Genomic DNA, 23613 nt, shown 5'->3' on the forward strand with positions numbered 1-23613 from the left:
CTCTGCAGGGCTCCTCCTATGTAATCCTTGCTCCCTTCTCTGTTTCTCTGCAGACCACATCTAGTGAGAACATGAGAGACTTTGCCACCACTCTGAAAAACAAGTTCCGGACAAAGCAGTATTTCAGCAAACACCCCCAGAGAGGCTATCTGCCAGTCCAATCAGTGCTGGAAGCAGACTTTATTGAAACGTGAGTGTGGATCTAGTGGTGGACACATTATGCACACGATCGTGGGTATCTTAGCAATACCTGCATGCTGCACCTTAGCACCTCAAACGGAACACTTCTGCTGTGCCTGCAGTGCGGAGGATTAATCAGGCCAGGGGGAGCCAGGAAAAGGCATGTCTTTTAAAAGTATATTTTTTCCCCTTTACAATGGTAATAACATAGCAGACAGCCCAGTTCTGAATAGCAAAACTGAGTGGAGGTTGAAGAGTTAAATTCTTTTGCTTCCTTGTATGATCCCAAGGCAAATGGAGGCTGCAGGAACCTGTGGTTTGTGTTGCATAGATGACTAGGAGCAAGGTTCGTTGTAGGACCAAGACAACGGGCGCTAGAAGGACGTGAGAGCTCCCTGCAGCTCCGGCCTGCCGCGCCGACAGGACCCCATGGCGGGGGCACAGGCCGTGACGGTGTCCCAGTGTGGGCGCGGGCAGCAGCCTCTGGACTGACACCACCACAGGCCGCCCTGGTGGCATGGCGCTGGCGGCCGGGTCGCACATCGTTCCTGGGCTGTGGGGGCCAGCGCAGCGGGAGGAGTGGCCGCGGCAGGAGGGCCCTCTGCTCGATGTGGGGGTTGGTCCGCACGCCATCTGCAAAGGGAATGAGGGCCGGCACAGCACTGGCGACAATGGTCCCCATCTCCTCCCCCCACTGCAGACTCCAGGGTGGAGGGGTGACAGAAGTGGCCACCACTGCCTCCGTGTCCAGCCGGGTGGTGGAATCCCGTGGGATGCCTCCACTGCCGTCAGCCCAGTGGCAGGGCATCCAGGCAAGTGGAGTTGGTGTCACCCGACGATGAAAGGCGAGAGGGCAGCAGGATTGGGGTTGGACGCATGCGGCCGCCGAAGCATCTATCACACCCCGCGGCTCCCCACAGACTGAGGGCGAGAGGCTGCCCGGCAGGTCTGCAGACAGGACTGAGGGGACGGAGGGAGGCAATGCGGCCAAAGGATTGGCCCCCCTCCTGAATGACAGGCCAGGATCCCAAAGGCTGGGGAGGCATGTGGAACGTCTCACACGAAAACTCTTTTATATATAAGGAGAGATAGAAATGAATGCCAGATTGAGCAACTGGTCCCTCCCACTAGCTCTCCAAGCCTGTCCTCTCCTCTCCCCTTTCCACAACCCTTTCCCATTTTTCTTCTTTTTTTGCTCACAGACGTTGCTTGCACTGTTTTCCACGTTTCTTTTTGCACATGCGCCCCTGTTTCATAGATTTGGCTGCCATCTGCCACAACTGTGAGCCACACACAGTTCATTGAGGCAGCAGGTAGCCCTCTGCACTTCTCCCTCCAGAGCAGCTGGTCACCCCACAGCTGCAGAGAATTTAAGACTTAAATGCCTCCTGACTTCTACATCTCTCTTCCAGACCTGCTTCCTCTCCAATGCTGCCCCATGCCGACACCCACTCTCGGATTGAGCACTTTGCTAGCAGGTACCATCCGGCAGCTGTAAGAAAGGGGCTGGGTGTTGGGTAGAAGTTTGGGATGTTGAACAAGGGAATACATGTGCACATTATGTTATGTGCCACTAAGGAGCTTCTTCAGCATGCATACAGTATTTCTGGTTCAGAGTGTGTATGACTCAGACCTTTGCGTTTCTATTGATTACCAAATGATCTTTTGGAGTATATGGAAGGCAGTGCAGAGAGAAAGAAATAGGCTGCAGCTTCTTGGGAGTCCCAGAATGCTCTGTTCTACAGGTCAACCCAGAAGTGACGAGGAACATCTGTAGATGCTAGGCAACCACGGTGCTGTTTTTTATTTTGCTTTTGCCCATCCCTGGCTGCGGTCAGACGTGCAGTTTGATCTGGTGTGGCCCTGCCTCTAATTTATTTATTTATTTAATTTATTAAATTTATATCCCTCCCTTCCCAGATGGGCTCAGGGCGGCTTCCAACAGCAGCAAGTGCCATAACAAACAGTTAAAACAGTATAAAACAATCCATAAATAAAATGCGGTGCTCTAGATATTAACTTATCTCTCCAAGATGGGATCCTTTTTTCACCTAGCCTGGCAACATAGTTTCTTGGTCACCTAGGCGTCTTCCCAGGGCTGGTTCACTTATAGATCTAATCCACCATCATAGATGGTAACTCGGTGGTGGCACAGTAACAAAGAATAGTGATCAGACTCACCCCCCTTAACACTCTTCAAAGCGTTTTCACCCTGTCCTTGAGCAATCAGATGCAGCAGCCAGGGAGTGGGGCCATCAGCATGTACACAAGCACTGATGAGCCTGCTGGGATATGTAGCTCACCGCCGTCCTCCCTCTCTAATCTTTTCTATTAACCCCTTCCCTGAAGCACAGAAAAAAGCTGAAGTACAGAGGCATCTTTCTTTGAAATGTTTATAAAGAAAACACAGTTTTGAGAGAAAGAGGTTCAAATATGCAGTTATGTGCACATCACTAACTAGTTTAAAAAAATGGTGGCTGGAAAACAAGAGACCGGTCAGACCTGCCTGAAAAGCTTGGGTGCAATCATACAACAAGAAATCCAGTTTGAATCCAGCTCAGCCCAAAAGGACTGGACTTTCGCAGGCATCAAAGAAACATGGAATAAAGGGGTGGGTGGGATGCAGACAACTGAGGCATGACAGACAGATGTTGCAGTCCGATCGTGCATTTTAAATCTGGAAGGGAATGACAACAGTTCAAACTGGATGTCTGATCGCAGCCCCTAAGAAGGTATTTTTCTCTCCTCATTAGTTTCCCCCTGTTCATTGATCTTGTTTTGTTTCCTGCAGGCTTGCTGAAATGGAAAGCCAGAATTCCTCTTTTTACAATGACAGCCTTTCTCCAGACGACAGCTTGTAAGTTCCAGCTGCTCTTTTTACGATTTCGGTAGAGATCTGGAAGCCCGGTTGAATTGAGGGGAGGGGGATAGGAAAACCCTAACATGTGAACAGAGGCTCAGCTGAATCAAGAGATTTAGGCACTGACCTCGTGGCCATTTAGAGGATCCCGGGACATCCCCCTCCCCTTCTTGTGGGCTGAGAAGAGTCCCACGTGTACATTCCCTACTGGCATTACTTTCCTTTAGATGGGGATGGGGGGAATGAGCACAAATGGCACATCAGCACATTTCATCACAAGGCTTATTCCTCCCAGTGATAAAAGCTAGAGGATTTTTATAGGGCATGTTGGGTGCATGTGCCGGTGGAAGAAGCGAGCAGCATGGAAACAAAGCTGTACATAGGTTCATGTCACCTGTATTTTTAATACGCACACTTCAGTTGTCTGCCAGATGGAGAAGAAAGGCATTTTCTCCCTGTCTCCTAGAATGTGAGGTAGGAAAGGCAACTGCTAACCTGCTGCTCCCAAAGGAACTAGCGCCTACACCTACAGTATGCATAGGTGTGCCTTGCAAAATCTGCCATAGGCACACATGCACAGTATCATAAGGAAACATGGATTGAAGAGCTTGGATTTGCTGTCACATGCAGCAGCAGAATAAGATAGAGTGGACGTGGCAAAGGCTTAGCAGGCCAGTGGCTTGAAGACATTTGGCGAGGCCAGTGGGGCGCAGGCATCGTTCAGTGGCAGAGCTGGGTACAGAATAGGATTACACTTAGCGTGACTGGCAAGACCCCTGTCTTACAACCTTGCTAGGCTGCCACCACTCAAAGTAGAGAGTTCTGGGCAAGGCAGCTTCCTGTGTTCACGCTGGGGAGGGTCAATAGATTGGGGTAAAACGCATGCTTAATATGCAGACGGTCTTATGCTGAGTCTACGGCATCTCATCTGAAAGGACCCATGAAGCTGCCTTATATAATGAATCACAGTGTTGGTCCATCAAGGTCAGTGTTGTCTACTCTGCTCGGCAGCACCTCTCCAGGGTCTCAGGTAGAGGTCTTTCACTCTAACTGGAGATGCCAGGGATTGAACCGGGGACCTTCTGCGTGCCAAGCAGATGTTGTGCCATTGAGCCACGGCCCTTCCCATTGCACAGCAGTTTCAGAAAGATCTCAGCCTGTAACCCCACAAAGCAGGCCAAGCAAACAGTACTGGGCTAAATGGGCCAGTAGTCTTACCAAAAAGCAGCTTTGCATGGTTAACATCAAGGCGTGCTTCCCAGGTGCTCTAGTTTTCCCCGCCGCCGTGTCCTTCTCCTGTGAGGGACTCCAGCTGTCCGCCTTAGAGCAGGAAAACCTGGCCTCCCTCCCGCAGCATCCCCCTCTGCTGCCTCAACCTCACCGCCGCTCTGCCTGCAACAGGGATGAAGATCAGTACCTTCTACGCCATTCCAGCCCCATCACGGACAGAGAGCCCGTCTCCAGCCAGCAGGCCCAAGACAGCTCCAGCACAGACGATAAAGGCGAACTGGAGAGAATCCTGGCCCATCTGGAAGATGAAAACAGGTGAGGGGGAGTAGCCAGCACGAGGAAGGTATGGTAAGAATCACAAGGATCTCTTTTTGTGATCTTCAAGGGTGGAAGGAGCAGAAGTTCCCAACAGTGCTTGTGAACTTAGCCTAGTTTGGGGGCTACTGGGAATGCAGCAGGAAGCCTGAACTTTGGGATGTCTGCACCAGTCTCCCGTGAATGGGTGTCCTCCCTTCAAGCACAAATCGTTAAGTGGCCAGGTGTCTGTGAACTGCCAAAGGCTGGCAAGTTTGCCACTTCCATTCAGCTCGATTTCTTCTGCAGGGTTCTCCAGGGAGAGCTGAAGCGTCTGAAATGGCAGCACGAGGAGGCGGCGGAGTCAGCAGAAGGAGCGCCGGAATCGGCACAGGATCCTCACAACGAAGAGCTGCTGGCAGAGGCCCGGATCCTTCGACAGCACAAGAGCCGCCTGGAGACCCGCATGCAGATCTTGGAAGACCACAACAAGCAGCTGGAGTCTCAGCTGCACCGGCTGAGGGAGCTGCTTCTGCAGGTATTTCCCGTAGGCCGAGTCACGCGACTGCTCTGGACCTGCTTGGGCCGCGGTGTAACTCAGCCTGCCTTCACTCCATAAACCAGCGGCTCTCAAACGATCTGCAGATCTTAACTCACCGCATCCTCACCCACAGAGCTGAGCTGCATACAGACCATTTCAAACAGATCAGTTTGTTCATGCTGAGAAAGTGTTGGTTTCAGATTCCCCCCCTTCTTCCCTTTATCTTAGGGTTGCCGGGTTGGGATAGTCCCGGAGAGTTTGGGGGTGGAGCCTGGGAAGGGGGAGGTTTGAGGAGGGTAGAGACCTGAGCAGGGTACCATGTCATAGAGTCCATCTTCCAAAACAGCCATTTGCTCCCAGGGAACTTTTATCTGTAACCTGGAAATCAGTTGTAATCCCATCCCAGGAGACCTCCAGCCACCACCCGAAGGTTGGCAACCCTGCTTTACCTGCACAGCTGAGGCACCATTCTCACAATACAAAATCCCCATGACCACAAGGAGGACTTTGTATCAGACTTGTGATGGGAGTTTGGTGCTTCACAGATGCATGCAGGCCCAGTTCTCACACCACAGCATACGGTCAGAACAGGCTTCAGCCTTCACCCCTGTTCCATTTTCATGTTCTGAAGCAGCCGTGGGAAGCCATTATTTTCTGTGGGAAAGTTACATAAATTATGTGGCTAGGTGTAATTTTTCCAGTGGAGCAAACAGCAGTTCGTGAGGGCCATTTCAGGCCATGAAAGCAGCATAGCAGAGAGATGGAAGCACTTTCGCCATGCATGACAGGCAAACAGAACCAGTTCTGCATACATCCTTGTGGTGGCTGCAAGGACTTTGCATTATGTGAATTGGCCCTGATACCAAAGGTCTCCTAGTTTAGGGAAGTTTTTGATGGAATCACAATTTGTTGTGATATCTGCATATAGAAACAGGAACAAATTGGGGTTCTCACCCGCACACTAGGATACTAATAACTCATGGTTTACTCCTGGTTTAGAATCCTGTTTTGTGGGAAAGAAGTACACTCCAGTTTGTCAAAGCAACTGAATCTCGACATTATAACAAACTATGGTCCAATCAAAGACTTTCTAAGCAAGGAAGCACACAATGGAGTGAGTTCCCAAGAATAAACTAAGCAGGTTCTTGTCCTGACCAAAACTGTGGTGGCCGGATACAACTTTGGTGAATTGCGTTGTTAAATCAATCATACAGTATCACGCTGCCAAAGACAATCTGAAAATGGTTGTGTCTTGAGAGAGGACAATGAAACGGGACGATACCGTCTATTCTGTTGCAGAACTGGAGGGAAAAAACTTGTCATATGCATTTGGAATTTGGCCTTTCATTTTCATGAAAACTTCCATTTTGAATCCAAAATTTCAATTTTTAATTTTTTTTAAATTAAAATTAAAATGAAACTAAGTCTTGGTGGCATATTTTATCTAAGGCAATCTTGTTAAATATTAACTTTATCAATCATGTACTTTACATTCTAGATTGCAAAAAAAATCTCAGTTGTTACTCGTAGAGAGGACTGCCCCCGTATGTGCCACTTCATAGCACACCATAAGTAGTAAAGACAGGTCCTGTCCCTGTGGCTCTTCCAATCTAAAGCTTGGCCACGGGAGAGACAGAAAAGGGAGGATCTGGTGTGGTACCAGGTTCAAATCCCTGTTCAGCCATGAAGTTTACTGGGTGACCTTGGGCCAGTAACAATCTTCTAAATCCTCTGAGGGGTCCAAGCCCACATACATCTCCATCGGCTATGTGGAGAAGGGGTAGCTAAGGAAGGGAAACAGGAAGGAGAAAGTCAAGCGTTACAAGGGATTATTCTATATATAGCCACTAACCAACCCTGACACTGCTGTTGTCCTTATGAGGTAGCAGGTGTGAAAGATGGGCTGGGGTAGTTGTGTCATTGGGGGAAAGCTAGAGGAACACTGACTGAGAAGCCGAGGAGGAACATCCTTCCTGTTTCTCTTCTCAGCCACCAGCAGATACCAAAGGAGATGGTTCTACTGCTTCATCCTTGGCGTCTTCTCCCCACCCATCGGAGGAGACTCAGGCCACGGAAAAAGACGCCAGCACGCCAAACACAGAAACAGCAGGTGAGGCTCCGTAGGGCTGCTGGGGTCCTTCTTGAATTTCTTATGCCTTTTATTGCCAAGCTGCTGAAGGCATTTTCACAGTACTGAACAAGACAGATTTTATGGGCCCTTGGCACAGGGCTCGCTGAATCAGTAACTGCAATTAAAAAACGGATTAGGCAGGTTGATTAAAGGTAAAGGTTCCCTTGCTCGAAAGCCCGTTGAATCCGACTCTAGGGTTGCAGTGCTCATCTCTGTTTCAAAGCCGAAGAGCCAGCGCTGTCCGTAGACGTTTCCGTGGTCATGTGGCCGGCATGACTAAACACCAAGGTGGACGGAACGCTGTTACCTTCCCACTGAAGTGGTACCTATTTATCTACTTGCAATTTCTTGCTTTCGAACTGCTATGTTGGCAGGAGCTGGAACTAGAGACGGGAGCTCACTCCATCATGTGGCACACCCGGGGTCTCGAACTGCTGAACTACTGACCTTCCACAGCCTGCAGTTCAGCATCTTAACCACTTGAGCCACCGCAGCTCCTACTAGGCAGATTGATTAGAATAGCTCTATTCTTTGTGCTCGACTAGTTTGTTCATCGCAATGTTTTGGAATTCTTCCGTCTGATTCTCTTCCCTGCTATGCTTACTATCTGACCTCACCTGGTCTTCTTAGGGCTTTTCTTCTCGCTAGAATGAATGCCCATTCAACGGGGGTTACGAGAGGCCGCTTTCTGCAACTTCCCTACTCTTTCTTGCTCCTTTGCTAAAATAGATACAGTTTCTCATTTTTTATTGGAGTGTCCTCTATATTATAACTTAAGGGGTAGTTTTATTCTAGCAAGGGTGGTGAGTTTCTATGACCCTAATCCAAGCAGGGTGGTCCCCTTCCTACTCTCAGACCAGAATCCTATTATATGAGTGATTAACACATGTAATTCACTGCCACAGGAGGTGGTGGCGGCTACAAGCATGGACGGCTTCAAAAGGGAATTAGATAAGCCTATGGAGCAGAGGTCCATCAGTGGCTATTAGCCACAAGGTATAGATAGGGACTCTGGGGCAAGTGATGCTCTGTCTTCTTGGTGCTTGGGGGAGGGGTCAACAGTGGGAGGGCTTCTAATGTCCTGGCCCCACTGGTGGACATCCTGATGGCACCTGGTATTTCTGGCCACTGTGTGATACAGAGTGTTGGATGGATGGGCCTTTGGCCTGATCCAACATTGGCATCTCTTATGTTCTTATGTTATGTTCTTAACTTTGGATGTTGCAGGGGGTTTTTTACTCCTTTTGTCTTTGGGAAAATATAGAGAGAGTATAAATGAAATTTCCCTGAACCATAGAGCTTTAATTGGACAAAGGAAAGGAACCCTCTGTCACAGCTCCTTTCTTCTTCCTCTTCCCAATTGCATGTGCCTTTCTACCCCCCTGTCCCCCAGTTGAAGCTTGGCTGGAGGATGATAGGTTTGAAAGCCCTTCCCTGCTGCTCAGGGTGAGATGCTGGGAGATCCATAATCAGAGCTCCTAATCTTTTTTTGGTATTTTTGCATTTGTGTGTGTGTGTGTGCGCGCGCGCTCCCGTGCCTGGAAGTCATGGCGACCTTTGGCGACTCCTACTGGGGCACAGAGGACATTCAGAAAAATGGCTTGATAGCCTGTCTCTGGCCTCCCGGCCCCGGTACTCTTTGGCGGTCTCCCATCCAAATACTTGCCAGGGTTGGCCCTGCTTAGCTTCCGAGATCTGACAAGATTGGGTTTGCCTGGGCTACCCAGGTCAGGGCCTCCTAATCCTTTTTTAATGCCATTATCAAGCACATGAGGGCCCGGTTCTGATTGAGATTGCGAGGGACATTTAAGCCTTTTCCCTGTGCTAGAAACAGTCCCAGGGAGCTAAAAGAAGTTACCTAAATATCTCCCAAGGAAGCTTGTTGGTTGAGATACAGATAACACTTGCCCTTCCTGCCAAGGAGAAAATCAGTTCAGCTGGGGCTTAATTTCTATAAGCAGAGGTTCTAAGGCTTCGCCTTCCCTGAAAAAATCTCTCGTCCACCATCAAGGCCTCTAGTCCCTACAGCCAGGCTGGAGGAGGGTGGTTGTGGTTATTCTCTGGAATGTGCCCTTTGCATATCCTCGGACATACCAAATTCTTTTTTTATTGTATCACCTGTTTGAGAACAGAACTGAAGGAGAGCAAATCTGAGGTCCAGCCACATACAGGCCTCTCAGCCCCTCTTAACTGAATTGCCTTCGACTGACAGAGGGTTTTGCCCCTTGAGGCGGCCAGGTTTCAGCCCTGTCCCGTGGCATTCGCGCAACCAGGTCACATGAACGTTGTTCTCTCGTCCTTTTTCTTTCCCTCAGACGAGGCGGAGGTGAGTACTCAGGACGTCAGCCTGTGTCTGGAGGATATCATGGAGAAGCTACGGAATGCTTTCCCCAGCTCTGGAGGTATAGTGCATGGAATCCTGTAGGTGTGTGCCCTTGGTTGGACTGCCACTCCACTTTGAGAGGAGGAGTAAGATATGACCTATCTATGGGCGCGGGGAGAAGAAAGAAGCAGGGGGTCAGCTGCACTTAGGGGGTCTCTGATCTCTCTGTCTCTCTCACACGCACACAACCACACACACAACACACATTCACTCACACTCACTCACCATGGTGTTTTCCACATTCACTCACACTCACTCACCATGGTGTTTTCCACAGGAGGACAAGCATGTGTCGTTTTCTCATTGCAGATAGCAAAGGGGGTTTCCACATGGCAGGTTTCTCTATAGTTTCCCTGCCCTAGTCCCCTGACAGCAGCAATTCCCAGTCCCTCAGCATCGCCAGGACTTTTTAATTTTTTTTTAATCAGCAACTTAATGGTGTTATATCCATATAATGCCATAACAATATGTGTAAGAGGTTCTCTGAATTCCCAGCTGCCATTTTAACAAGTAAGTCTCTAACCCCTTTTGTTGTGCCTTTCCCATTCTATCACACAACCTGTGTGGAAATGGCCCACGGTTAGAGCAAACTATGTGTGTTGGGAGCAGATCAAACTTTGTTCCTGTTGGCATGAATTAGGGGAAATAAAGTGAAATCATACATCTTCTCTCACTGTCCCAATCTAGGGCACCAGGTTTATACTACAGATACGTCCCAAGTATGTCAGTCATGGTGTCACCCAAGGAACCCTGGGTAATTAAGTAGTGAATTCTTTGTTGCCTAGCCCCTCTCAGATTCCTCGGCAGAAAGCTATAGACAAAATGCTTTCCGAGTTTGTGATTTAGTCATGACCAAGAGTCACATCCCCCTTTTCTTCTGACAGGGCAAAGACCACACCCTCTGGCCTTCCTGAAGAAGTCTTTCAAGTTCTCCTAGATGCTTTTAAAGCTCTGAAAATGGGCAGCAAGCTGGTATTAGCCGTTGTGTTAAAACTTGCTTCTTGCCTGGCTGTTTACAAAATCGGTGTCTGGCATTCCAAACCTCTAACCTTATGTTGACTGCTTTGTCAGTGTATTGGTATTAATCCAGCAGGTGCAAATGCAAAAGCGTTCTGTTTGTCCTCAAAGGCATGATAGACCCTAATTTTTCTGTGTATTGTTAGAGAACAAAAATTACTATCAGGAAAAACACTAAGGAAAGACAATGAGAGACGTTTTTGTGTTTGAACACATTATGTTTCAGCAGCACTTACTTTGGGATACATTAGGATTACCCCCAGGATATTGCCCCCTGAGTTGAGCTACAGTTACCCTTTGGTAGAGGACATCATACGTGCATACAAAGCTAATGTTATCTGTGCAAAAGAAGCATCGTGGGAGTGTGTCTTCTTGTGTTCAAATGTAGCATTTTCTCTCCAGGGTTGAATTCATGAAAAAACAATTTTGTGAGTTTGCAGCCTAAAATGGCTTTGCACAGTGCTGATTGGCTGGTGCTTGTAATGTCATGAATCCCACACTCATGAATGCATAAAGCTGCCTTATCCTGAATCTGACCTCTGGTCCATCAAAGTCAGTATTGTTTACAGTATTGTGTCCAAGGTCACATATCACTTCCTACCCAATCCTTTTAGCTGGAGATGCGGGGACCTTCTGCATGCAAAGCAGGTGCTCCCCCACTGAGCCACACTAGCTCCCCATCACTCCATCATCGCCAAAGAGGTTTCATGAATCCTCTCTTGATTACTTATTAATTTCTACAGTCTTTATTCATTTGGAGGTAGGCTTAGTCTCTTGTGTCGTGTGCATGCGGGTTAAAAGTACACTATTTCCATTGTTTCTGAGATAATCAAAACGGTGAAACAAAAAAAGTTGGAAAAAGTCTTTTTATTGTCATCTTTGCATGGGATTCTAAAATAGCTAGATGTGAACAAATTCAGGGGGGAAACATAATCAAAGATTCTGACGAGGTCTGTTCTGCGAAGATCAGCAAATAAGTCAACCTGTATGTAAGCTGATTTAACATGTATAATTGCTGTTATTGCTAAGGCACAGTGTCTGAGCTTTTGTGAGAGCTACTAATGTTAATACTAAAAACTAAGATGAGTGCACAACTGGGCAGTAATTGTGCAAGTTACAAGCATAATTATTGGACAGGGTGGATAATACCCATCATTTAAACTACCTAAAAACCCATCTACGTCTTCACCAGAAAACCCTTTCCTTCTCTGAATTGAATCTGGTGAAGATTGCAATCCAAGACGCCATTGCTAATTTCACTGTATGTGATCCTCTTCTGCTTTCCCTTTCAGGTCCTACCTCACTAATCTAACACCTTCTACAAGCAACAAGAGGCTTTGTTTAACTGGTTCATTGACAACCACTCTTCTCCTCTGACCTCCGTTCTTTCCCCTGTGGTAGGCTTCACTCGGATCCTTACGGGGGCACTTTCTGTAGAACGTCACTGGAATCCTCACAGGCTACAGCTCTCGGGAGAGTACTCCTTGGTTACTCCAGAGGGCTTGTTTGAAGGGAAGACCAGAAATGCTTAAAGTTCAGTCAAGATGACAGAAGCCTGAGTTCAAGGAACTCTGACAGGAGAAAGTGAAGAGTACACGGAGGAGCCTTTCTGCACAACCACAAACTGACAGGAATCGCATTTTTCTCCCTTCAGTCTGTGAACTTTTGTGTGCCCAATTTGGGTTGAGTCAGGAAGTGGCTCTCGGCGGATGTCGTCCAAAGTGAATGGCCTGCAGGCTTCACCAGGCGGCCATTTTGATAGCAGGGGACAGGGTCTCACGGTGACTAACAGCTACGAATCTTTTTTAAAAAATCAACTTTTTTAAATAAGAAAAGAAAGAAAATTCTGTTTAGGGTTGGGTACATTGTGAAAGGAACTTAAAAGGGATTGTGTGTCACTGTTATCAACTGAATTCATTAGGAAAAGCTACCCAGAGCAAATCCTATAAGAACAGAAAGTGAGGGAGGTGGCAGGTTTTAAAACACACAGTTCCAGTGGCAGTAGCAGCATCACAGGACAGAAGCTTTTATAACAAGAGAGCCTTATTGTATTAATTTGCATATTTATAAATATATATAATTTATATATATATAAATACGTATTATACATACTGTATTTAAGTGCTGTCATGGACTCCCTCTTGCATTAAATTCTAATTCCTCGTTCTGTGTTTCAGTCTGCCTCACCGCTGTGGTCTGCTTCAGGCTCTTGTTGTTGTGAATGAGAGGCAAATCCCCTTCTCTCACCTGCCCCGGCAGATTTTTCAAAGAGGCTAGATTTTTTCTGTGCTTCCTTTTGGAGTTGGAATGATCTCTGTCCAAGGGACGTCCGGAGAACAGGGATAACTTGGAGCTTGGCCTCTGCCTCCCTATATGGTTTGTTTATATTTTGTGAAGTGGGCTGCAGTCCCCCATCATTGGTTCAGATATGAGATGCGCATGACTAGTGGCCACACACTTCTGGCACAGCGTTGTGTACTGATGGGCTGGGGCCATAGATCAGAGCATATCCTTTGCCTGATGAGGTCCCAACGTCCATCCAGTTAAAGGGATCACAGGTGGTAGGTGGTAGGAAGGACCTTGCTGTGGCTGAAGACCACCTGCTGAGCCAAGTGACCAGTCACCTGCCCTGTTATAAGGCCATAGAGTTTTCAAGGCAAGAGACGAACAGAGGTGATTTGCTGGTGCCCATCTCCTTAGTGATGTCCCATCCAAGTACTACCCAGGTCCAATGCTGCTTAGAGTCTGAGATCTGATAAGATCTGGCTAGCCTGGGCCATCCAGGTGAGGGCTATATTGATGTACCAAGATATTTATTGTACCAGTTAAGTGACAGTGGAAGGAAACACACTAAGGAATGCTCAGCTGCAGGGGCATGAAAGCACAGAGCCCTCGTTAGTGATGCAATGGGTAGAGTGCCTTCTCTTATGATGGAAAATTAGCAAGCTCTCCTGTTTCCACCAGGCAAGCTGCAGTTGTACAGTAGGGCTGATTGGGAACCCTTGCCTCTTACTGGGCCTTCGGTTAGGCTGAACTCCTTCCATTTCAGCCAGCTTGGTTGCACTGGAATAACTAAACATGGATTTAGCTTGGATTAAATCAGCTTCGACTGATGCAACCTAACTGTAGTGGCTCAAGCAGCCCTGCCTCATGGTGGATACCGCCATGAAGTAAGCAGGCAAATGGGTGGAAACGGTGTCTCCCCCATTTCTCTGGCTGAGAAAGGAAGGAAGGTGGAACACTGGGGTCTCTGTGGCTTACAGCAAGGCCAACAGAGTCGCCCCATCATTTTAGCTGTGCACTGAATTTGGGCATGACAACATCGTACCGGATCAGTGGGAAGTTTTGATGCAAGTCGGATGCACCACCACCTCCACTCTACCTAGGAAATAAGTCCTTGTTTGATCAAAACTGATGTGGATGTGAGACATCCTGTGGCCACTGGTGAAGGGCCAAGGCCTGTCCCCTTTCCCCCCTTTCATCCTACTCCTGTGCTTCTCATAACAGAAACACAGGCTGCATTTGAAAATCATGGGCTGCTTATCCTAGGTGGTGCATGTCAGAGGTGATGCCCTCTCTTTTTTTAATGGTTGCTGCACCCAAACTATGAGGAGAAGCTGGCCAGAGATAAGTGCTTCTTTACTAATCAGAAAGATGCCGTTGACAGCTAGGTCCACTGGGGAGTGCTTGTGGGCCAGATGCAGTCCATAGGCCAGCCAGTTCCCAACCAGCAGTTAAATCCAGCATGTGAAAACATGGTTGACTCCAGATGGTATGGAATAATGGAGTTAATCTAAAATAATATTCTAGGGCCAGAGTACAGTTTTCTCTCATGCAGTTCTAGAATGGAAGAACTGGAATGCTCCCAGGTGTATCTGAGCTCTAATGTTATCCATAGTCTAGAGCCACAGTTGGAAGGAAAATGGACATAAATGCCCTTATCGCCCATACTGCAATTAGTGTTCAGGCACCAGGTTGACACATTAGGACCAATTGTAAGACCAGGTGGCATAGGGTTGTGCTATGCATCTCCTGTTTAAACAGAAAGCACATATTACTATGGATGCCAGCCTCCAGGTGGGACCTGGGGATCCCCTGGAATTCCTGCTCGTCTCCAGACTACAGAGATAACCTCCCATGGAGAAAATTGGTGCTTTGGATGGTGGACTCTATGGCATTGTACCTCACTGAGGTCCCTGTTCTCCCCAGGGTCCACCCCCAAATCTCCAGGAGTTTTTCAACCTGGACCTGGCAAACTTACTCCCCTGCCAATGGTCGGGGGGGCGGGGACCTGGCGACCCTGTGAGTTACACTTCCTTTCTTTCTTGTCAAGAATGTGACATATTCAACAGGTAGATGTGGTCTAATGAGCTCAGGATTTCACCTGAAGTTTGATGCTGGAGATCAACTAGATCTACCATTCTGGGGCCTTCAAAGTTGGCATTCTAGAGAAGTTCTCTCTCTCTTTTTAATAGCTTTATTAAAGCTAGAGAAGTTCTCTCTCTCTCTCTCTCTCTCTCTTTTTAATAGCTTTATTAAAGATGAAAAACTACAATACAACCAGAAACATGAAGTTCTCTTTTGAGGGACATGTGTGACTGACTCCTAACAGAAAGGAGCTTATGACTGTCGAATCATTCTTGGTGGGTGAGTTGTACCATGATATTTCATGTTGTGGACTAAAGGGACAACTTATGGGTAAGGCTGCAGTACAGCATGGTGGACTGTCATATACAGCACAAAGCAAAATTGAAGGAAAGATGGGCTACAGAACCTGGTTTGATCTCAAGTGTGTCCGAAGCTCTGCAGATTGCTGATTTGTAATCACGTTTGTCATAGGCTCTGTGAACATTGTGTGTTTGTGGTGAAGGGCCGCTAGTTTGAAAATGTGAAAAGGATTATTGTGAAATCCGAGGCCTGCCTCTGCTGGAGAGTTCCAGCACTGCAAAAATAAAGGTGATCCCTTAAAAATGCAAGTTATGTAACCTCGGTTCAGGGTTGGTATTGTGGTGGGTCGTGAGAGCAGCTTGCCAGTTCTCCTAGTAGCCTTGTGGATTGTCAGGAATGTTCCGTATGTTGAAAGCACTGTAGGTTGCAAAGGTTGTTGTTGCATGTCGTGTTGCAAATTGTGCGTGGGTTGCGTTACTAGATTGCGGCAGCATGTTGTCTGTTGAGCATTTGGGGGGGGGACTCAAGTAGAGAGGAAATGGTGGAGTTGGCTGATCTGTGAAGATATTATTATTTTCAAAGACCATCTGGATTGCTGGCCCCCCAAGCTACCCTGCCCGAGGCTGATAAAGAACATTCTGTTAAAATGTATAGCAATGGTGGATCTTTAGCCTGTGCCAAGAATGCTTTGCGTGGGCACGCATCAAGTTCCTCCTGCCAGGCGCATGCTCTGTTGAGTTTGAAATTGGAGCCTTGGGGAGGAAAACCTGCAGAAATACTAGTAGAACCTATTTCTGTATTTTTATTTATTCATTCAAACCTTGAGGGTCTCTTAGCTTTGGATCCTGATTAAATTCCAGGTTATCAAGCCAATAGTACAATTGGCTGTGCTCTGGCTGGTTGCACAAGAAGTGCTTAGAGGAAACAATGTGCTTCTTCTTTTTCACATCTGGAGTAATGAGCACTTTCTCCAGCGAAAGAGGTGCGGGCCATGCCCAGATCAGGTATTCATACATTGCAGGAAGAATACATCATGGGACATGAAACGGTGGCATCATAGGGATGAAGACATGTTAGCCCCACAAGACTAGCATGCAGATCAGCAACAAATCCACACTCAGGGTGTCCAGATACTCCGGAGGGCAACGCTCTTAACCTTTCACAGCAGAGGCATGTCATACAGGCACAAGAAAATCAACACCAATGAAATTCTCTCTTCCCAAGCTTTCCTTGTGCCTGCAATGCATATGGCAATCCCAACTGTTTTTTTATTATTAATGGCTTTCCCCCAAAGAATCCTGGGAAATTTTGTCATGTGACAGCAATAAGGATTCCTTCTTGCTGCTCCCAACTTCCTTTGCAGAACTACAGTTCCCCACACGGTGGGTTCAACCCAGTTAAGTAGATTTGATAGTGGTTTAATTTTGTAGTGTACCTAGCATTTTTAAAAGGCTGGGCATCATCAGCCTTCCCTTTTTTGCTACGATAGCTTGTCCTCCTAGCCAAATACCACAGAGATTTGCCTTACCCAGATGACAAGAACCCCTCTTGAATTCCTGCGCGGGAGCACTGAGGCTTCCTCCATCGGCTGAAAAAGTTGCACAAGGGCAGTACTGGCCACAGAACATGTCAGGAAGCAGCGTGGGTTTTATTTTGATCTCTTTCTTCCATGCTGTGAAGAGTGGACTTGTCTTTTATTCGTTGCTTTTAACTGTCATACAAAAGTTTAAAACGGGCATGTCTACTGAACAGCTTCCAAGGGTTGGCATTCGGCAAACACACCAACGTTGTGATAAAACCAATGAGGAAAAGCACAAGTCTTTTGCCTCCCCCTCCTTCCAAAATATAGAGAAACTACAATTGGTCGTTGAGCTGTGAGTGTTACTCTTTTAAAATATGTACAAGTCTGTTTTCATGTTGGTGAACAATGGGACTATTGTGGTAAAAGGTGACGATTTTTAAAAAGAGTGTCAGAGAGTCTGCTGGTTTCCCCAACCTCAGAGCCACATGTGGTTGGATCAAGAGGTAAACTTTCATTAATGGATATGGGGGGGGGGATTTTTTGCTGATTCTCCCCTTCCACTGCAGACCCCCAAAGGACCCGTTATGCCTTTGTGTGGGGTCTCCTGTCTCAGGAGCAGCATTTCATGCTGTAGCGGGAAGGAGGGAGGCAAGAAAATCCCATTCGGCTGACAAATATCTCTGCCGTCAGCAAAGAGTACCACAGGATCCCACCCACTATGAGGCTTTGGAACCCTCCAAATTCTCTTGAGCGACACCCTTCCTACTTCAGATGTCAAATGCTCTACCTTCCTTCCTTTGCAACTCCTCCAAGACTTCAACAGCCAAGAACTGGGCCTGAACTTGGTTGGGTAAAAACCTGTGATTGCTTCTATACTTGAAGAGATTGTCTGAGGCGCGAATGAGTGATGACTTTGTTGGTTCAAAGACTGGGAAGAAAACTCATCATAACTGGCTACGATGTGGTGTCCTCGCTCAACACTTTCCGTTTCTGCTCTGGAAACAAAAATAATAAATTTGTTTTTATATTGCACTGTTTGGTTTCGTTCTTGATTCTGTCGGAGCATCGCCTTCTTTGGGATGGCGTTTTATGCCTCTTTCCCGCACTGTCTGTTGTTCTCACACCAGCTTATAAAATTACATGAAAGGAAGCGATTGTATTGGTGTACTGCCATTCCTCTAAAGAGCTTGAAGTGGCATATAAGAGGTTTATGGCCACAATAACACTGGTGTGAGAAGTCAAGCCTGGAGGTTAGGGAGACCTCTGCCCACACTGCCTGACACCACTTGGGGGGGGTGTCTGGGGGGGGAATGGCCAGGTAAATCAGTGTTGTACCATTGGCGAGATGTTACTGCCCCCTCTCTCTGCCCTGTCCCTCCCCCACTGATTGCCAGTCCCTACCTCACTGGGGTGGAGATACGGAAAGCCCACCTGGTGTCGTGGTGAGCATATCAGATGAGGATCTGAGAGACCCACCTTCAGACCCCCACTCTGCCATGGAAGTTTGCTTGGGTGACCTTGGGCCAGCCGCTTTCTCTCAGCCTGGTTGTGAGGATTAAGCAGGGGAGGAGAAAACGCTGTTGTCGGTAGCTTTGGGTCCCCATTGGGGAGAGAAAGAAGATACTGATATATTAATCAACGTAGGTTAACGCTCCCAACTGACCCATCGCTAGTTTTCATAGCAAAAAAATATTTTCTATGTGGCAATCACAACAGCAAGAGATGAACTTTCTAACATCATGCATATTTTTTCCTCCAATCCAAAAGTATACAGATACAGCTTTGGGAAAAGGTCACCTCACAAAAGAAGGGCAAAACAAAGGAAAGACGTCTGGCTTCTGTACAACAGGGAAGTTGCAGCACTGTAACTCAACGGACAGAGCCTGCTTTCAGTTTTCTGTATTTAGGGTTACCAATTTCACAGGGCCTGATATTCTCCAAGAGTTATGGCTGATCTTCAGATTATGGCCTTCTGTTTCTTTGGAGGAAATGGCAGCTTTGGAGGGCCAACTCTAGAATCTACCATAGAGTCTAGGAGAAATGGACATCCTAGAGTGGCTATAGAGGGCGGGTGCTCTGGGACTTCTGTTTCTCCTATGGTGTACCATAGAGACTAGGAGAAACTTATGGTCAATTGTTAAGATACAGAAGCCAGTTGGGGACTGAGACATGAGATTTCTGTTGGCTGACATTCCTCTGTGGACCTTCAGAATTGCACAGCTGGTAAAGATGCCAGATGACTCCATAGAGGGGATTTTGCTGCTGGAAACTCAGCAGGAGGTGAAGGAGGAAAGGGAATCAGGCCAAGAAAGGAAGACATGAGTACAGTTGAGTTGCAGTGTAATTTGATTAGCAACTCTGGCCATTCTTTCCTAGATGAAATAACTGTACCAACTCCGTTTGTGATTAGCAAGTGCGGGTCTTTGAACCTGGATGCCTGGAAGTGAGCTAGCTGCAGCCCAGATTGCTAGCTAGCATGACATCAGTCCAGCCCTGAAAGTCACAGCAGGCCATAGCAACCAATATACCTATACATTTTATACTTCACTCCCTGTTTCCCTGTGCTTCCTCCTCTACTGGGCTGGGCTGTTTTGTGGCCCAAACATTCGGCACACTTTTGACTCCAGGCTCAGCCACCTGCATTGCACAGCAAGCTTGGCTTGTGTCTTTACTTCTTGTAATGTGAGGGTCTACACCTTCACCTTTTGGTGTGTCTCCACCGCTCCAGGGAGAGAGAGGTTCTTCCTCCAAGCTCAGGTGTGTTATGCCTCCTGTGTTCTCTGGCCATTCCCAGTGGAAATCCTCCTTGTCTTGATCCCGGTCAGAATTTTCCTCACCCATTCCTACCTTGAATTTCTCAATCTGGAAGCACATCTCATCCTCCAGACATTCTAGGCCTACTCCGTCCTCCCACCCCTCTCCCCGAGCCCTAGAGCTGCACTCCACTTTTGTCTCTTCCTGCACACACCGAGCAGTTTCTTCTTGGCGTTTATCTCTCTGTTCCCATGAAAACTCTCCTCCAAACTCTATCTTGGGGCTCTCACCTTGTACTCCTTCCTTACAGTTTTCTGCTCCCGTAACTGTCTTGTTGAGGTCTGTCTCTGCTTTGTGGTACTCTGTGCAGCAGCCGTTCTCATATCCATGTATCTCCTGCACTGGCCTGGAACGATCGTCAGTTTCTTTTCCTTTTCCTTCCCAGTCCACTTCTTCTCTGTGTTCTTCCTTCTCTGAAGTGGAAGCCTCTTCTCTGAGCCCTGAACAATCCCACCATTCAGGGGAGGACTCTTCCCTCGGACTCAGCTCCGTTGTCACCTTTTCTCCTCTCTCTGGCTCTTCTTGAGGGGCCTGGAAGAAATCCTCTTCGGAGATTTCCTCAGGACTCTCCTCTCTTGCCCATTCCTTGAAGTCCTCTGCACAGCCGGTCTCTTCCTGAGGCCTAGGATACTCTCCAGCTGGCGCTTCTCCATTCCCACAGTCCCTTGCTTCATCTTCTTCCCTCTCTGCTCCCAGGAAGCCCCTCTCTGCCTCGCAGCATTCTTGGTTCAGCAAGTCCTCTGCGCCGGCCAAGAGACATCCTGCAGCTCCCTCCATTTCCTCCTCAGAATCTTCCTGAATGAGCTCTCCTTGCTCTTCCTTTACTGCTGCAAAACCTAGGGCTCCGTTTTGTTCTTGTGTCCCCAAAGCCATTGCCTTGTCTGCCTTTTCCTGCTCTTCCTTTGGTTCCCATTCCTCAAACCACAACTGTTGGTTGAGCATTGTTTCCCAGCTCACCCTCTCTTCCCCAGAGGAGCTGTGGTCCTTTTGCTGAGCTTGTCTTCCTTGCTCTTCATCTCCCGTGTCAGTCACCATCTCTTCCTGCTCTTTCTGAGAAGAAGGGGCCTCCTTGTCCATTTCCCATTCCTTTCTCATGGGTCCTCCTGAGTCTGCCTTGTCCTGATTTCCTTGTTCTGTTTCTCCATCCGTCTCACCTACTCCTGGCCATTCCGCCTCTCTCTCAGGTTTCAGGGCTTCTGGCCTACTTTCTTCCAGGGTTTCTGGCCCACTTTCTTCCACCTGTGCCTTGAGCCTATTGTGGGGCACCTCCTCCTGCCCCTTAGAAAGCCCTTTTGTCTCCTCGCCTGCTCGCCCTTCAGTTCTCCCTTTCGCTACAGGGTGGTCGAAGATTCCCCGGTACCTCTTGCGCTCTTCCACATGTTTGCGCCTCATCTTCTCCCCCAAGAGCTTTAACTCTTTCCTCACAGCAGCAGCCAGTGAGGGGTCCAGCTGGGTCACCCTCACGAAGTCTCTTCGTGCCGCCTCTTCATTCCAGACAGCAGCATGGGCCTTTGCCCGTTTGAAATATGCCTTGACATTTTCTTAAAAAGAACAAAGACAAATCACTTTCTCACACACTGCTCTTCTTTCATAGGTCATTACTTTTTCAGATAAGGGGATCTGAGAGCTCAAACTTTTAACTGGCCTCAACAAAGCTTATGGTACCCTGAACTCCAAGCCAGATCTTTGGTCCAAGGATACAGAATCATTTTTTTGGTCTAACAAACATAATGCATAATTTGACATTGGCCTATTGCTCGCCCATTCAAGGCCGGCTCACTCACTAGGCGATCGCCTAGAGCGGGCTGGCCCTTAGGGGCGCCAAACTGCACCCGGCTGTACTCTGGGAGTTTCTTATTTGTGTTTTTCATTCTTCCTAAAATGCATTTCTTTTTGAAAATTGGTGGGCGCACGGGGGGGGGGGGGGGACCGGAAGGGATCCTTGCCTAGGGTGCAAAATAAGCTTGGCCCAGGCCTGCGCCCATTAAAAACTATTTATTAAGACTGAATTCATAGATTTGTTATATGGTTCTCCATCACCCTGAGCAGTCAGAAATTCCAGGTGCGGCACTGCCAGATTCAGTAATGTGCATTAGAGAATACTAGAGACTTGTAAGGTTTGCATTATTTGCAACTAAATGATGTGGAACCAGGTCATTTGAATGACTACTTTCTCCCTTATGAGCCTGCCTGTCAGTTAAAATCGGCTTCAGAGGTGATGGTCCATAGAGTCTCACCTTCAAAAGGAAGGAAGGCGAGTACTGGAACCAGGGCCTTTTCTGTTGTGGTGCCTTGACTGCAGAACACCACAGCAATTCCTCTTGGCACCAAGCTTGTTGGCCTTCAGTTGCCAGGAGACGGCCTTGTTTTATTTGGCAGCCTTTTGGCTATCATTATTTGAATAACCTCTGCTCTGTTTTGAATTGCACTTTTCAGTAGAATGCTGCTGGTTTTTAAATTGCCCAAGTTATTGGTTTTAGTTTGCTGCTTTTGCTGCTGACGCTATAGTTCCTCATTATCTATTTGTATGTAATTATGATTTTCAGGTTTTAAAAAAAATTATTACTGATGGGTAGCTGCCTCAGGAGAAATGCTGATGAATGCAGGAGCTTCAACAGATTTACATCTCTGCCCCTGTGTTTCACATGAAGTTACACACCGTTTGCCAGGCACTAACATCAGACCACTACTTGCCGGTGATATTCCATACTGACTGTGGGGAAATGGTATGACTGACCCATGAGCCCCATCCCCCTTTGCCCTCTGAGGGATCTATTTGCTCAGGCCCAGGGGCTCTCCAGAGTTTCCTCATGGCAGCCCAGCTGCTCCTCAGAGCCTGCCTGACTTTTGGGGGGTTTCTCTCTGGGTAGGGCAGCCACCAGCTGGTCAATTTCAGGAACTCCCTGCCCAGGAGGCCTGCCCTTTGAGCGCCTTTCTGCCAATTAGTCAGTTTCCAGCTCCACTGAGGCTGGTTTCAGGTGCAGTGGAGTCAATTTCATGCTTCAGAGCCTGCTACCTCTGAGACAGTCCCAAACAATGTTCCCTCTAAGCTGAGTTAGTGTGAGCTAGCTCAGTTTTTTAGCCTCCAGCTCACACATTTTAATCTTCGCTCCGGAAGGATGGGGCTCCAGAGCAAACTAAGTTATGCAGTAGCCAAATTGCTCACTCACAACTTTAATACCAGTAGCTCACAAAGCAGAATCTTTGCTCACAAGACTCCACAGCTTAGAGGGAGCATTTCCCAGGTAGCTGGTGATGTACCGAACTACTGCCAACCCTTCTCCTGGCAACATTCCTGGATAACATATTTGTGTTGTGGTATGGAGAATGACTACTCACATTTCGAATGCAAATAAATTATTAAAATTGGGGGGGGGGGAATTCCACAGGCATGCTCTGCACAGCAACGAATCAAGCAAGAAATACAAAGAAAGGTGGAAACATGCAATCGTCTGGCCATGTTTCTGACAAGACCTAGTTCAGGGGTCCCCAACCTTTTTCAGCTGCAGACACCTTTGGAATTTCAACACAGGGTAGTGGGTGCAACCACAAAATGGCTGCCACAGGAGGTGAAGTCACACGCACAGAGGAAGCCCAAGTGCAGGAGAGAAGATGGATAATTTTGAAAATACACAGGGAAAGAAAAGAGAGGCAATAAAGCCAATGCTGTGCTGACACAACTGCCACCAAAGCCACAGTTTTAATCTGCATAGCCAATCATATCTCCTTTGGCAAATCAGGAGTCCTGCTGGGCTAGAGCCCCACCCACTTTCTGAAAACACTTGGCAGGTGCCAAGAAAGGTGTCAATGAACCACGGTGCCCATGAGCCCCACACTGGGGACACCTGCTCTGGCTGATCTTAATCTTAGGCCCCTGCCACACGGCAGGGGAAAGGCGCTTGAAGGCGCGGCTTTTAAAAGCCGCGCCAACGTTGACACGGCGCGGCGGGATCTCACGGATCCCCCGGCCCCG

General features: G+C 47.8%; 1 protein-coding gene across 1 annotated transcript in view; it reads left to right on the forward strand.

The window, feature by feature from the left end:
• Positions 1-12147, forward strand: part of DRP2 (dystrophin related protein 2) — a 66940-nt gene extending 54793 nt beyond the window's left edge. The window contains exons 16-24 of the mRNA XM_015427278.1: positions 54-190; positions 1593-1658; positions 2972-3037; positions 4442-4585; positions 4874-5102; positions 7095-7215; positions 9552-9638; positions 10504-10591; positions 11929-12147. Coding sequence (XP_015282764.1) covers positions 54-190; positions 1593-1658; positions 2972-3037; positions 4442-4585; positions 4874-5102; positions 7095-7215; positions 9552-9638; positions 10504-10556 — 903 coding nt within the window. The 3' untranslated portion in view covers positions 10557-10591; positions 11929-12147. The remainder of the gene's footprint in view (positions 1-53; positions 191-1592; positions 1659-2971; positions 3038-4441; positions 4586-4873; positions 5103-7094; positions 7216-9551; positions 9639-10503; positions 10592-11928) is intronic.
• The last annotated feature ends 11466 nt before the right edge of the window (positions 12148-23613 follow it).

The sequence above is a fragment of the Gekko japonicus genome, unplaced genomic scaffold (assembly GCF_001447785.1).
Source record: "Gekko japonicus isolate JY-2015 unplaced genomic scaffold, Gekko_japonicus_V1.1 scaffold1498, whole genome shotgun sequence".
Lineage (NCBI taxonomy): Eukaryota > Metazoa > Chordata > Lepidosauria > Squamata > Gekkonidae > Gekko > Gekko japonicus.